Genomic DNA, 16512 nt, shown 5'->3' on the forward strand with positions numbered 1-16512 from the left:
GTTTGAATGTTCAGTCTCTGAATCTTACAGGAATTTTAACCTGTCTTCCAGACATGGTATGATATGTCTGTGCTTGTAATTGTCTTTCAGGTGTTTTAGTGTGTTGTGTTTTTGCTGTGTGTCCCTTGGTTGTGATGCTTGTCAGCATCTTTCATGTCTGTGTTTGCTTCCATGGTGATGTCTTTTGCGGAAGTTGATGGAAACTCCCTCTCATTGGTCTTCCTCAGATGCATCCAATCTCGTCGGTACAGTCTGCCATCCGGTGTGCAAACTATGAAGGATCTCAGGTGCTCATGCTTTTTCTGGACCGCAGCTGGCTGCCATGTCTCGTATTCTAACATTTTCTCCAGCTTGCAGATCAGGTAAGTATCTTTTATTCTTCTTTCAGCTTGTCATGCACCTGAGATGATCCTTCGGAGGTAAGTAAGATGGAGGTTGGCAGTCTTGACTTCAAATGCCTCCCCATCAACAGCTGTGCAGGTGAAAACCGCACACCCACCAGTGACATGTTGCGGTATTCTAGGAGTGCAATATATGGATCGCCATTGTTGCACTGTGACTTCTTGAGCAGACTCTTCACCTACATCTACTGGAGCTCTGCTGGCTACGAGTTGCACATCCTTGCAAAGTGATTTTTCTTTTTACATGACTTGCATATCTGACCGAATGCTGGACATTTCATTACCTTGTGCTTGTAGCCACATCTACAGCAGTTTGTTCCCTTTTGTTCATCATTCTCTGTCTTTAATTTGTCATTTTTACTTGGTTTAACTGTTCTGATTCTGTGCACTTCCACTTCATTGTTTAGTGCTTTGACTTGGCTTGACGTTATTGCTGGCACAGCAGACATCGATGGAGAGTAAGATCTGCCTCTCTCAGTAGTCTGCCTCTCATTACATTACATTTATTTGGCAGACGCTTTTATCCAAAGCGACGTACAAAAAGTGCATTTCATGGTCATAGACAACTGCTAAACACAGGCTCAGTAAGGTACAATACTTATTTTGTACAGCTATTTCTAGCCAAGAACACAGTTTAGTTCACACAATGAACACTATTCAGACCTAACCTCTGCAAAGCCAACTAGGCAGCAGAATAAGCTACAGTATTAGGACAAATACAAATTACCAAAAAGTGCTGGGATGGGGCAACATGTAACAAGTGTCATGAAAAAAAAAGGGGGGGGGGAATTTAGAGTGAAATATACCGCGTGGTGGTGGTTAGTCTAGGTATAGTCTGAAGAGATGAGTCTTCAGGCCATGGCGGAAGATGGGTAGTGAGGGGGAGGTTCGGAGAGGGACGGGGAGTTCGTTCCACCACTGGGGAGCTAGGGTGGAGAAGCTTTGTGATCCCTTTGGGCGGGTGGGAGGGGTTACAAGGTGCCCTGCTGCCGCAGAGCGGAGTGATCGAGCAGGCACATAGAATCGAGTCATGTCCTGCAAGTAGATGGGGGCTGTCCTGTTGGCAGCAGTGTAGGCAAGGGTCAGGGCTTTGAACCGGATCCTGGCAGCGACCGGTAGCCAGTGGAGTGATCGCAGCAGAGGAGTGACGTGGGAGAATTTGGGAAGGCTGTAGATGAGTCGGGCAGCGGCATTCTGAATCATCTGTAGGTCATCCCTTGTGCCGCATACAATTCTGTCACGTCCCGAGGAGTCATGCAAGTCTCCAAACTCACAGTCTTTTGCTTTGCTTTTCAGATCTGTGACATATGCATCTATGTGTCCACATGAAGAACACATGGCGTGTGTATGATAGGTTTTTCTGGGTTCGCAGTATTCTTTGAACTTTTTGTTTAGCGCTGCAATTTTATCTTTCTCACCTTCTTGGAAGTTGAACGTATTACTTACTTTTATCCCCCGCGATGTGCAGAAAAGTAGCATATTGTACTTTTTCAGATTTCTCTGCTATACCGCTGGCAGTGCAAAAAGGTTTGAAGCGCTGAATCCAACTCTTCCAATTTTCGGAAAAATTACCTTGTAGGCTCAACGTTGACAGTGGCTGTAACTGCGTTATTCTCTTCTTCTTTTATTTTCTTTTTGTTCTAGAGTAATTCTGACACCATGTTATAGAGAGATTCAATGCAGAAAATAATGCAGTAAATTTATGTCAATTTTACCCATGGTAACAGCTGCCACATTTTCAGTAATGTTGTGCACACCACATCACAGTGTTTTTGCTTTATTTGTCTACTTCCTGCAGAACGTTGGTGTGATGGGCTCACTATCATTAAACACACATTTATTGGCCATTTCCACAGCATGGAGGAGGACAAAAAGTCGCCAATAAGCATGACTGTTTGGACTAGGTAAAATTATGGACTAAGACTATAGTTATGTTGAGGTGGTGAAGATTTGTCATTCAGGTCATGGTGAGGCGGCAAAGATGTGTCATCCAGCGACTATGGTCAGAAATTGGTCAGAAATGGTCAGAAATGTGGTCAGAAATATGGTCAGAAATGGTCAGAAATATGGTCAGAAATGAGTCAGAAATTCTGAATCATACACACTGGGCTTTAGTTGGTGCTTGCTAATAGCTGTTTAATTCAGAATCTTTCAATTAGCATAGATAGGGGTCTCACAAATGGATAAATTATAAACAAAAATAATAAGAAAAATTTCTGTCATTCAGAATAAAGTGACTCTGCTATGAGCATATAGTCTGTAGTCATAAGAAGCAATTAGTTTGCCCAACTGGGTCAATAAATTTTGAGATATGCCCTAAGGGTGCTTCAGAAACACAGTGTTCAAAATAAGCTTATCACTCACAAAATGCAACTCTTTCTATGCTTCTTTTCATCTCATCACTTCAGTATTCTCTTTCAATTCAGATTAGCATAAACAAACACAGGCTCTCCTCCAAAGAGTGCTTGACCAGCTACTGCTTCGCTTCACATCAAAGTTCGACATCTGAGCTATGTAGCCATTGTATCAAGGGAGTATATTACAAGCATGGCTGGTGCAATCAGACCACAGGAATCTGATTGACTTGAGACAACGAAAATCACACTAATTGAAAGGTCCCCTGCCTGGTTGACACTATTATGCATCAGGGCTTCTGCAGTCATCCTGGAAACTCGGCAGAAGGTAACTGAATCCTTGGAAACCTGACAAAAACCTTGAGACACTAGTTATGACCTCCTCATATGGGTGGTGGGCTGGCTGTCCCAGGGGTAAAGATGGCGAGCTGCCCTTCTACCAGATCACAGCACAAACCGGACATCCTCTGCTTAGGAGGCCAGCACTCAGGAAGGCCAATGGGATGGAAAAGTAAGTGAGAGACAAACAGGATGCTAACTGCTCTTACCCAGTAACAGTGACAGCATTGTGCAGTGTCAGCGTTGGCTGAGATATTTAAAAAAAAAAGTATTTCCCACTGGGAAGATCTATATGCTTGTATACAAGCTTCTGCACCAAGCATACCAAGAAAACATAGTGAGTTATACTTTTATACTCATGCAGCATATATATCCATTGTGATTAATATAGAAATAGTGGGTCAAGCTCTAGACCACTGAACTTGTAGGCCACTTGAAGCTATCCATGTAGAGGACTCCTGGAATGGGGGAGAGTTTCACAGCCAAACATGTGTGTTCATGCACACAGGCCAGGTATCTGCTCTCCTTCCTGATGTACACTGCACACCATCTGCATGTGCACCGCAGTGGGGGGTCTACTCACCTGTCAGAATGCTACAGTGTCCACAGTTGGCACAGCCTGAGGGGATAGGACATGATCACATCCTCCTCACAGAAACAGCAAGCATGGGTCTTTATGACATCCACTCACATTGTGCTTGGATATTTAAAAAGCACAGAATATTCCAGATAGTGAGCCCCCCCCTCCCCCAAACTATCTGGAATATTCTGAACTGATTTTGGAATTGGCTCCAGTTTGAAAAGTTAACATCTTTTTTCCTGCTGAGGCCACACAGAAGCACAAAGTTCACGCATGGTGTTTAAGACTGGATCTGTCAGGCCTATACTGCAGCCATCTTCAACTCCTGCTTGTTTTTGGGGCTAGTTACATTACATTTATTTGGCAGACGCTTTTATCCAAAGCGACGTACAAAAAGTGCATTTCATGGTCATGGAAAACTACAAAACACAGGTTCAATAAGATACAATAGTTATTTTGTACAGCTATTTCTAGCCAAGAACACAGTTTAGTTCACACAGTGAACACTATCAGTTATCAAGCTAACTGAAACACCCCCCAGAATTAATTCCACTGCTGCTATCAGCAGATACATCATCAATGAAGACAAGTGAGCCACTACCTGTGGCAAACCATAACACCCCCATGACTGTTTTTTCACAGATGAAGGGGGTGCTTTGGATCTTGGGCAGTTCCTTTTGGCCTCCACACTTTTCTCTTGCCATTTCTCTGATACATGTGAACCTTGGTTTCATCTACCCACACCACAATACCTTTTTCCGGAGCTCTGCAGGCTCTTTTTGGTACTTATCAAAGTGTAACCTGGCCATCTTGTTTTTGCAGCTAACTAGTGATTTGCATCTTGCAATGTAGGTCCTGTAGTTCTTTTCATGAAGTCTTCTGCAGACAGTAGTCACTAGCCGCGTTTCCACCAAAAGTACCCAGGACTTTTAGGAACTACTTTTCAAGGAACTAAAAGGTTCCTTCAGCCCATTGTTGTCTGCATTTCCACCGCGGTCTAAAGTCCCGCGAAGATTAGGCAAATTAGCCCACTGACGTATGAAAAAGCGACGTTGTCATCGGTCCATCTGTCCTATGATTTATTCTGTAACCCCATACTACCACCGAAGTAGCCTACATTATTTTCTAATAACCGGGACAGCCCGGAGGGGTTTATTCCACTTATATACAACGGGTTACCAACAATGACTATATATGGTTACTTTTGTATTTATTGATTTTTATCGATTTAATCACCTGGAATTGAAATATTCTTCTGCAGCCGTTTGGGCATATTTTACCGTTGTCAAGCAAAACTGTTGTTGGTAGTTGAACTTGGACCATTGTTATGCAACAAATAGGATATAACAGGCCAATAGTCAGATTGTAACTGCTTTATATATCCTCTCAAACACATTCATTATGTTTTTATGCGAACATTCACTTTCATGTCTTGACATCCGAGGCGACAGAATGCATTTACATTTCCAATATTACTGGCAACAACAGCAGAAAACATGCACACGTTGTAAACAATTTGCTGTTTGATTACTTTCTCATTGTCAATTCCATATAGGCTAATCGCAAAATGACAAGAATAGAACGAAAACTCGTACTTGCGTGAAAATTTTAATTAGCAGTGGTACAGCCACCGTTTGCTTTCCTTCGAAGTTACTGCTAGCCGAGCAGGGAAGTGTGCCCTCCAGATGCGAACCATGCACCATAAATTAGTCCATAGTCTTCCTGGTCTTTTTATGGAATTGAAGAATGGCAGAGTAAAATTACGGCAGTCTGAAAAAGCTAAAGGGACGACTACTAGAATTAACCTGTTATTTTACCCTGACAAAAAGTGCGGAAGGTGATTTCCAGTTTGCTTTTATTTTATCACCAATGTGAATTACGCAGAACTACCGCATACCTCACATAACTGTATCAAACGTTTTGAGTCAATTACAACGGGCTAACAAAGAAAATCCGAAAGAAAATATTCAGCAACCAAATTAAACCGTTTGAATGTTTTGGTACGTAATATGCTGCCCCAGCACGAATGCTTAGCATTTTATAAAACAAATACTAAAGCAAGAAAAGAACAGAAGAGCACACGTTATAATTCCAAGACGTTGGCAGGCTATAGCCAAAACTAGGTTACTGCGCCGCATAACATACAAGTTTGATTTGAAGTTATTATGAAAATAAATCGGTTTGCGGCTGCAGATTTTTAAACATGGCGGTTGAAATAATACACTGCAAGTAGTCGACCAATCAGAAATTTTCAGCACTTGTGCCCCACCCCAAAGGTTCCGGTACTTTTGGAAAGTACTACCCCCCGAGCAGGAACTTTTTTTGGGGGTAAAATAAAGCCCCCGGAACTAAATTTAGACCCTAGTTTCTGCGGTCGAAACGCGGCTACTGATACACCCATGCCTGCCTTCTGTGTTTCTGATCGGTCAGACATATGTTTGGGGATTTTCTTCATTTTGACGAGAATTCTTCGGTTATCAACTGTAGAGGTCTTTCTTGGCCTATGGTTTGGCATATGTCTCAGACAGCTTTTTCTTCATTCTCAGCTTCATATTAGCTTCATTGACTTCTAACTGGTACAACTCTGGTCCTCATGCTGAGGGGGGGGGGGGGGGGGGGGCTGTGTATAAAAACTGCTGTAATTTCTACATGGTCAAACCAAAATATATAAAAATACTCTTTAATAAAAGCTAGTAATCTGTACTTTAACCATAATAAATATAAAATTGAGTACAGAACCAATGACTTTGTCCCCAACATTATGGAGCTCACTGTATGTTCAAATACATGAGCATATATAAAATTGTGTGTGCCTGTAACTGCTATAATCACAATATCAAAAACTCAAACAAACCCAACACCTCTTGCCCAAACTGTTATGTAGTCAAGCTATTCTTCAATAATAAGATAAATATATTACCCTAACATATTTTTACCTCTTACAATTAACCAAATTCAGGGTATAAATTTTCTTTATGGTTTCATTTTTTTGTGTTATTGGCCAAAGAACAGTTTCAGCAGGGAAATTTTTATTTTTTTATTTTTACAAATTTTGTTAACAAAATAAAAACAGCACTGCATAAAAAGTGCACAGTGTGTGAAAAAGTGTGTACAGAATGAAAACGAGAGAGATACTGTATGTGTGGAGAGGTCTCGCTATGCCTCTCTGTATTGGCTGGGTAGACACTACTGACAGCGCTTCCTTTTATGTACAGGGAGAAGGCCCTGATTCTTCTGGAGAGCACCCAAGATATGAGGCTATGGCAACCTTTCACTGCTTGTAATACTGTAAACATTTGAGCATAAACCCACAAGTGGTGTACAGTCACTCGCAGCCTTTGTAATTTTATAACTATGTACCACAACAGTTCCTCTCCTACTTGGATAACAAGTGTACTTTCACCACTTCTCTCAGTGGATGGTCAATCAGCTGACAGAGTCCTTTGCTGATGGATTTTTCTCATGGTGCATTCAATTTTCAGTAGTGAGGGGAAAGTGAGGCATTCTGGAGCCAAAGATGGTTTGAGCTATCATGTTTTACCAATTTTACACTGATTCAAACTAATCATAATTTTTGCCAGGGAAAACAGTTAATTCAAACAAGCACAATGTTGCTCCAGGCATAATGGGGTTTATGAAGCCTCACTCTTTGTCTCTAGCTTTTTGCAAATCACAAATACCAGAGTGCTTTTCTGCTAATACACTGTGAGAAATATCTTAGCCATAGAAAAGTATTTAAGCAGGCCCTGGTTGTGGTAGCAGAGTGGATTGGGCCCCTGTAGAAGAGTTTTTTAGTAGGACTAGCAGAGAGGGGACTCACCCTTGCTGGAGGCAGATTCTGAGTTGCTGCGGGTGGGAGCACGTGCCCTGGGGTGTCCTGCCGTGGTTCGGGACGAGGTTGATCCGGTGCTCTTCAGAGGAGCCTCCTGGTGGATGGAGGACAGGTCCTGCATACTGAAGCTACGCAGCCGCTCTGACAATGCCCCCTGGCCCTGACACCGAACAGGAAAATGGAGATAGGCACAAACACACACACAGAAAAAACCATATGATCACCCCTGTATAATTCTACTTAGATATCATCCAGAATACCAGGCCAACTTGTGTCCTGGAGTGTCAGAAATGTTTCTGTGTTCTGCACCATCCAAACCCTCTAACTATGTAACTGCATAAATGTACCAATTTAATGAATGCAGGTGCCAGGAATACTCAGCATTTCAATTCAGATTCAGACTGAATATTCATGCTTAGTCACACATAGCAATATATTTAATGGCGGATTTAAGATCTGTGCTTGCTGTATTTAAAGCTGCCCTTGTTTAATGGCAGATTATGTACCACAATCTCTCACGTTGTATCAGCAACAACACAAACAAAAAGTCCAATGTGCATTCTCATTCAGGCTCTGGCTTTTAAAGTGGCTTGTTATATACATCATAAAGATAATATTGGTCTAGGCACAGTAGATCTTGCACAGAACATGTATTGGTAAATCAGTTCACAATGAGGCCTGTAATTATTGTGTTTGTGCTGCTGTTTGCTGTCAGACACTGTGCACTTTGTGGCCATGAAATATAGTCTTGACCAGAAACATTTTATACCTCAATAGTTAAAATAAAAGAAAACAATTACAATCAAGTGTAATGCACAGTTAATTTGACCCCAAAACCTGATTCATAAAAAAGAGGAAACTGCAAATACAAAATACTAAACACAGAGCACTACAATAGCACATGGTTAACGTGCAAGCAATACAACTGATGAAGCTATACTTTCCTGATTCTCTGAAAGTCTGCCGAACTGAAGACATTTGCTAAAAAATAATTAACTAATCACAATGCATAGATGTAACAGCCGTTAGTCAGCTTATTCAGGAGGACAGCTGACACATAAGGTACACATGGCACAGCACAACAATCCAGCAGTCACAATGCCACAGTTGCGACACATGCACAGTGCATGCCTGTCACTGTACAAGCACGTGCGACACACATCTCTGCCTGCCTTGCCATCATTCCTCCAACCTCTGTTTTAACCAAGCAGTGCTCATGGATGTCAACCTCTTTGCTTTGGCGAAAGAGAAAATGAAAGTGATGACGTTTCCATTCATAGTGGGTTAAAGGCTTAACTTAATTACTTTCCCATACAAGTTTCTATTTGTGATACTTCCTGGATACAATTGCCACCAATTGCCCTCCCTTAGTATGCTATGAAATTGGCGTACTGAACATCACACATCAAAGGACTCTTGGCCATGGAACTGAAATTTGATCCTAATAAATCCAGTTATAACCAGATAGGTTTCTACATATATATATGTATATATATATATATATATATATATATATATATATATATATATATATATATATATATACACATATATGTTTAGACTACATTACATTAATATAGAAAATCCACTTATCCAGTGCAACTTACAATGTACAATAAAATACTGTATTTATAAGAAAGCAATACTGAATTGTTAATCAAGCTTAATTATGTAAACATACATCAAAATAACATATGGCTGAGTTAGAAAATTCCCGTAGAATTTGTGCCTTCATGTGATGTAGTGCATGTAATCAACAACTTAATCTTCAGGCAGTCAAAGTCATGTAAGCAAAAATATCTACAACAATTGATGCTTTTTTCCTTTCAAGGACAAGCAGCAAAGTTGCGAGGACAAGGTTTCACTGAACAATGCTGTCACCTTTGTTTGCTACGCCAAATGCCACGTGAAATCTTTTGGGAAAAAAAAAACAAACAAAACCCCTCCCAAGAGGTGTGACACAAAAAGATCCGATATGGCCACTGTTGTTTCTGACGCTACCTGCAGCAGTGTGCTTCACCTGCAAGCATGACGCAGCATCTTGTGTGTGAAATCAGTCGGCGTAGAGGTGGGTGTTTTGTCAGCCCTCAGGAAATGATTCCCGATTGAGCACACGCAGTGGACGATTCTTCTCAGAGCTGTTTCTTTCAACAAGGACCCTTTCTGACACAGTGTTTTCATTATTTTTCATTCAGACATATTTTTTCATTCAATAACTGCTGAACTCCATTGTTTTATGAGAAGTATTACAGATGACGACACCTTTCTTTTTTGGCTAAACTCATGCATAAATCTCCTTTCTGTGAGACTGAACCCAAACAACTGAGGACTCCAGGCATGTATTTGTTAATCCTCATATATAAATTTTTGGATGGTTTAATACTGATAGGTTGCAGACCTGTGTTTCTGAGTACTGCCAGGTGCATTGGTTTTTCTTCCCGCTTCTACAGATTTATTAGGTTTGACTAGTCTGTTGATTGAATACTGATAAGTCTGAGTTCATAATAATCTAATATAATTGTCTTCAGGTCTTTAACAAGAGAAATGTGCTGAAATCTCTGAGTATTTGAAAACCTCTACAATGCGTTATACTGAAAAGCAAACTGGCTTATCAAGCCACATGTCAGGTACAGTGTTTTGGTGGCTATAACCAGCATGCCCCTGTCCCTGGGCATCATTTTCAAAATATAAACAATATTATTAGCTCCAATTCCAATAAAACATAGGTTAAAAGGTGACTAATAACCTTTGGAAAACAACCCTTATTGGACTTGGAAGCCCATGGACCGCATGCTGCAGGGCAGGTTAGTGACAGATGACCTTAGTGTGACTCAAAGATTGCTGTTAGATTGGTGCCTTGGTGCAGGACCAACAAACACCTGCTGGGTTAGTAAAGAAACAGGCCAAATGCTGCTGAGGCCGTTAGCAGCTGTTTGGTTTTGACTCATGCTGCAGGTGGGTTACCTGGTGTAAAGTAAAGTCCCTGTATGTGACTATTTTGAGCAGGTGGGAGACCTGGTGAAGAAGAGATGCTGATTAAACTGAGGGTAAGGCAGAGAGGGGCGAGAGAGGTCCAGGGCTCACAGATTCAGAGTAGTTAGGGAGACTGGAATTCAAAGACAGCCCCCTCTGAAGAAACTGAATTTCGTAGTAAACAATACAACCTTCCTGGTAAAGATTTTGATGCAGGTCTAGGATTTGATTCAATACTTTTGATCTGTCTTTATTCCCACCAAGCTAATAGCCTTGTAGAACAGCTGTGCTGCTCCCAATGGTGATGTCATGTTGTTGATGTCAATGCCACTGCCAGCCAACGCCCTTTGTTCTGGACTACATCACCCCGTTTTAATTCAATATGTGGGAGTGTGTAGGTACAGCTGATGTGCACATGCAGTACAACACAACAAAAGCTACATAGGAGCAACAATGGGAGTCTTTCAGAGCTTTGCTAAGCCTCACCACTGTACATGAATTTTTAATGAATGGCACACCAAGTTAATACAAAGTCAGAGCTCAGTCAGAGCTCTCAAGCTTTAGACCAGACCACATCTTCACAACAGGAACAGTCCTGTTACAATTTGAACTACCAGGAAACTGATGTTGAAGCCTAACACTTTTCACCCAAAGGCACCAGCCTGTTTGGACCGCTGCCACATTGCACTCTATTGGAACCTCTACAAGGATAATCACCAGAATCATGTGACCAAAAGGGTTCTTGTGTTACATATTACAGGAAGGAAGAGAGGGCGGGGTTCACCAGTTTATCAGATTCGTCAAGCGCAGAGCAATTATGTAAGAGACAGTGTCCTTGAGCCACTAGTATTCCTAGGTTTTATAACATTCTACCTCATTATTCATCACTTGCTTGATTGCACTTCCAACGGAAGTGCTTAAAGTTGTCTAAAGACGCAACAGCTAAAATATTTGTGTTTTAACTACATTTGTGTTGTTACAAACCAAACTCTACAAGCTAGCAGAAGATGAATTAGACTTCAATGCCACTAATTGTAATTAAAACTGGGATATGTTATGAATGTGACAAGAGTAGTTAAGCTTGAGAGAGGTTATGAATATGATTAGGGCCATTTGGACGTAAGGCATACAATCGTTAGGAATGGCGCTCAATTAATATGCCTGGAAAACATCAAAAGCTTCTGGCAGGAGTATTGAGGTTCAAAACCTCAATATTAAAGCAGAAAAACAACAGCACAGAACTATGGGAAACATGCTCATCAAAAAAGATGAATCCTTTTAAGATTTTGTATTATTGGAAAGTACTGTATATTGGAAAGGTCATGAAAAATGAGGATATGTTAAAAGTGCAATATTAAATAAAAAATGGCTCAAGTATCACTGCACTGCTGGGCAGGGTTCGAATTACGGGGGGATTGGGGAGGTCTGACCCCCCTAATTAAGACTTGGACCCCCCCAAAAGAGGTAAAAAGAACAGGTCAGGGGTGTCGAAACATTTATATATCCTTCTTACCTGTAATCATACATATTACAATATATTTCCCATCAGTGGCATCACTAGACACCAACCCTAGTGTTACCTCTTTTGGGGGGGTCCAAGTCTTAATTAGGGGGGTCAGACCCCCCAATACCCCCTGTAATTCGAACCCTGCTGCTGGGAAGACAGCTATCAATTGCTGCAGGGGAGTTACCTGCCGATACAAAGGACAAACCACTATAAATCAAGAGTAATGGTCTTGAATGTATCACTCTATACAGAAGCACGGTGCATCTAGATCACAGTGCCAATGGCTGAAGTCTAATGAGGAGAACTGAAAAAATTAATGTTATTCTCTCTGCCACTTTATGACATAGCTCCGAAGGTAAGAGCGGCTGTCTGGCAGTCGGAGGGTTGTCAGTTCGATCCCAACCCTGGGCATGTCGAAGTGTCCCTGAGCAAGACACCTAACCCCTAACTGCTCTGGTGAATGAGAGGCATCAATTGTAAAGCGCTTTGGATAAAAGCGCTGTATAAATGCAGTCCATTTACCATTTACCACTCCTACACTGTCCCTACTATATAACCATTTTCAGTATCACACATGAAAATTCTTGTACATGAAACACATCATTTATAGCGTCACATTTATTTCAATGTCTCAGTAATGTATATTACTATACAATATAGTCATGAAAATACAAAATTCAAGCAAGATATTTTAAATGTACAGTGAGCTGGGACAAATACATATACAAATACACATTTTTCTTGATTTGGCTCTGTATTCCACAAGTTTAGATTTGTAATGGAACAATTTACATAGTCCCCCCATTTCAGGGCATCATAATGCTAGGGACATACACTATATGCCCATAAGTATCTGGGAATCCCTTGGTATGGGGCTGTTTTCCATGGTTTGGGCTAGGCCCCTTAGTAAGGCAAATCGTAATGGTACAACATACAATCATATTCTAGACAATTTGTTGCTTCCCTAAGAGTTTGGGGAAGGCCCTTTCCTGTTTCTGCATGACAGTCCCTCTGGGCACACAACAAGGTCCATATAGAAATGGTTTTGTTTAGAACAGTGTGGAAGAACTTGATTGGCCTGCACACCGCCATGACCTCCACTCCATCCAAGACCTTTGAGATCAATTAGAAAGCCAACTGTGGGCCAGGCCTAATTACCCAATCAGTGCCCAACCTCACTAATGCTCTTCTGGCTGAATGGAAAAAAATCACTGCAGCAATTTTCCAACATCTATTATAAAGCCTTTCGCAAAAAAGTACAGGTTGTTATAGCAGCAAAGGATGGACCAACTCCATATTAATGCCCAGAAATGTTGCATGTCAGGTGTCCATATACTTTTGGCCGTGTAGTGTAGTAATATCATGTAAATTAAAGCAGTCATGTTTAATATTAATATAATATCAATAATAAAGGAACTGGTCTTGCAACCTAAAGGTCACAGGTTCAATTCCTGGGTAGGACACTGCCGTTGTACCCTTGAGCAAGGTACTTAACCTGCATTGCTTCAGTATACAGTATATCCAGCTGTGTAAATGGATGCAATGTTAATGCTATGTAAAAGTTGTGTACATTGCTCTGGATAAGAGTGTCTGCTAAATGCCTGTAATTCAATATTTTTTCACATATTCTTTGCATGCCATGGCTGCTTGAGGTTTGTGATGCATAGGCATCATAAAATTTTGAGTATCTTCTCTGGCGATGCTTTGCCAGCCCGGTACTGTAGCTGTCTTCAGCTCCTGCTGATTTTGGGGGTTAGTTGCTTTAGGTTTTCACATAATCATATGAAACACATATTCATTTGGATTCAGATCAGGTGAATGACTTGGGCAGTCAATAATTTTCCAGTCAACTTTTTTGCTTCAGCAGTATGTTTCGGATCATTGTCTTACTGTAGAAAAAGCACTGTCCAATGCATTTGGTTGAATTCGAGCAGATAAGGTGCTTCTGTACACTTCAGAAGCTCTTATAAAAGCAAAATAGTGAGCCATTGCCTGTGGCAACCATACATGCCCAAACCATAACACCTCCCACCACCATGTTTCACAGATGAGGGGGGGGGGGTGCTTTGGATTTTGAGCAGTTCCTTCTCCCCTACATACTTTGCTCTTGCCGTCAGTCTGATAAAAGTGTATCTTGGTCTCATCTGTCCACAAGACCTTTTTTTCCAGAACTCCGCAGAGTCTTTTAGGTAATTCTTAGCAAACTGTAACCTGGCCACCCAATTTTGCAGCTAACTAGCGGTTCACATCTCACAGTGCAGCCTATGTAGTCTCTCTGCTCCTGAAGTCCTCTGTGGACAGTAGTCACGACACATCTATGCCTGCCTCCTGAAGAGTATTTCTGATCTGTCAGGCAGGTGTTTGGGGGTTTTGCTTCATTATGGTGAGAACTCTTGTCATCAACTGTAGAGGCCTTCCATGGCTTCGCAGGCTCTCTTTCTGCGTAATGACGTTCCAAAAAGTTGAATTTGGTAAGCCTAGGTTTGGCCTATGTTCCTGACAGTTTTTTACATTTATTTTTCAGCCTCGTAATGGCTTCCCTGACTTTCACTGGCAGAACGCTGGTCCTCATGTTGACAAATGTCAATAACAGACTGCAAAGGCAATCAAATGGCTAGAATCAAGACAATGAAAGTTCTCTTATATCTGCACTAAGGATGCAATTGAACACACCTGACTAAATCAGAAACACCTGTGATGCCATTAGTCTCAGACATTATGATTCGCTGAAATGGGAGGTCTATGTATATAAAGTGCTGTAAATCCTACATGGTTAAACCAAAATGTATAAATACCCTTAAATAAAAGCTCAGAACCACGCACTTTAACCACATGTGAAATTGTTTGATTAAAAATCTTAAATTGTGGAGTACAGAGCCAAATCAATAAAAAATATGTCTTTGTCCCAAACATTATATACTGTAGCTCACTGTATGTTCAAATTCAAGATGCACAGCATATATAAAATTGTGTGTGTGCTTTTTTTGTACGGATTCACTGACACTGTAAAACAAATTATTTAAATAATAAAAAAATCTGTGTGGTTTCTTGTGGTCGAGTTGAGCCCCCAAACCCCTGATGGGCCAAAGAAAGGTAATCCTCACTAAACTGCTAGTCATAGTCAGCTAATGACACTGTCCTGACATGAGTTGGGAGTGATGGCTACAGCAAGTTCATGTTCTGAACTGAATTGAAAATGGACACCCTAACTCTGACCTAGGGCTACGACAGCACTCATGGACAGCACCTTAATTGACTGAGCCCTCAAGAAATCAAAGCTTGGCTATTTCTATAGCTGAGTAAATGCAATAACCTGTTTAGTTCTCTAAACATTCTCTAACCATGTGCCAGTCTTAGATCACTCATTGGTGTGATAGCCTAAAGTGTGAGAGGTACATTTAATTCACACATGCTAATATAAGTATCTGGACCTTTGTATCCAGCCTTCTCAAATCAGTGATTGAAGTGTTAATCTCAAATACTTGACAATGTATAATTTATCTTAATCTATCTAATTGACTTTTTTGCCAGCACATAGCCCTGACAACTGCCATACTGACAAGTCGAATTATGTGTCTCAGAAATATTTCACGTGTATTAATATAGTATCCTGTTCTTAATGTCAAGTATTATTAAAGAAAATTAGTATCAATAGTCTACTAATAGAATGGCAAGTGTAAAATTGTCTATATTAAGGATCCAATTTCTATCCCTGAGAAAACAAAAATGACTTGGAAAAAGTTCTATTTGAAAATAATGTATTTTCTCATTACGTTGACAGATTCATAATAGTGCCTGCAATTGTTACCAGAATTGATCAGGTCCAATTCTGTTGTCAATTTTTCAGTTGTCACCATGAATAACGTGTACATGTTTACAATGGTCTTTGGTATGGAGAATATTTAACGCCAATAAATACCAATTTTGCATGACTACAAGAGCCTTACATTTATAAGAAACGTGATGAAAAAACAGATTTGTTGAATGAGAATTGTGCAGCCATGTGCAGTACATGTGGACAGTAAATTTTGTGTTGTGTGTGTGCCTGTTTTTTTAAACAATGGCATTGGAATAGGTCATTTTAATCACATCAATTTCCTGGTTCATGGATAACATCTGGTCTTCAACCTGGCTTAACTGAATGAAAAAGAAAATATATATCTGAATGCCTAAAGGGAAATAATAGCATTATTATACATATTGTGAAAAATAATTTTCAAAAACATTTCCTGTTACCTTAGCAGCAGCCGTCACAGCAGCTGTGGCCGCCACATTCAGCCCTTTTCTCCCAAAGTGCACCAGAGCATCATAACTCTTGTCCTTGGCTTGGCACAGATAGTCATCTATATCCTGGGAAAAAACATATGCATTACGTAGATTAATGGCTTGCACCATAAAGCCTGTTCTGTCCTTCAAACACATTACCTCAGGCAGGAAAGAAGAACACAGCCTGTGCCCCTGTGACCCCTCTTCCTTAACACAAATACTGACAACAGAGGAAACTCAAAGCCACCCAGCACACTTCA

General features: G+C 40.7%; 1 protein-coding gene across 4 annotated transcripts in view; it reads right to left on the minus strand.

Moving 5' to 3' along the window:
- Window positions 1-16512, minus strand: part of reep1 (receptor accessory protein 1) — a 49562-nt gene that overhangs the window by 9532 nt on the left and 23518 nt on the right. For 2 of the 4 annotated variants that reach the window (XM_035425878.1, XM_035425877.1), the window contains exons 5-8: window positions 16223-16336; window positions 10471-10521; window positions 7495-7666; window positions 3678-3713 (exon numbers count right to left, since the gene is read on the minus strand). In XM_035425878.1, coding sequence (XP_035281769.1) covers window positions 3678-3713; window positions 7495-7666; window positions 10471-10521; window positions 16223-16336 — 373 coding nt within the window. The remainder of the gene's footprint in view (window positions 1-3677; window positions 3714-7494; window positions 7667-10470; window positions 10522-16222; window positions 16337-16512) is intronic. The other 2 variants (XM_035425880.1, XM_035425879.1) reach the window with 2 other exon arrangements.

The sequence above is a fragment of the Anguilla anguilla genome, chromosome 7, assembly GCF_013347855.1.
Source record: "Anguilla anguilla isolate fAngAng1 chromosome 7, fAngAng1.pri, whole genome shotgun sequence".
Taxonomy (NCBI): domain Eukaryota; kingdom Metazoa; phylum Chordata; class Actinopteri; order Anguilliformes; family Anguillidae; genus Anguilla; species Anguilla anguilla.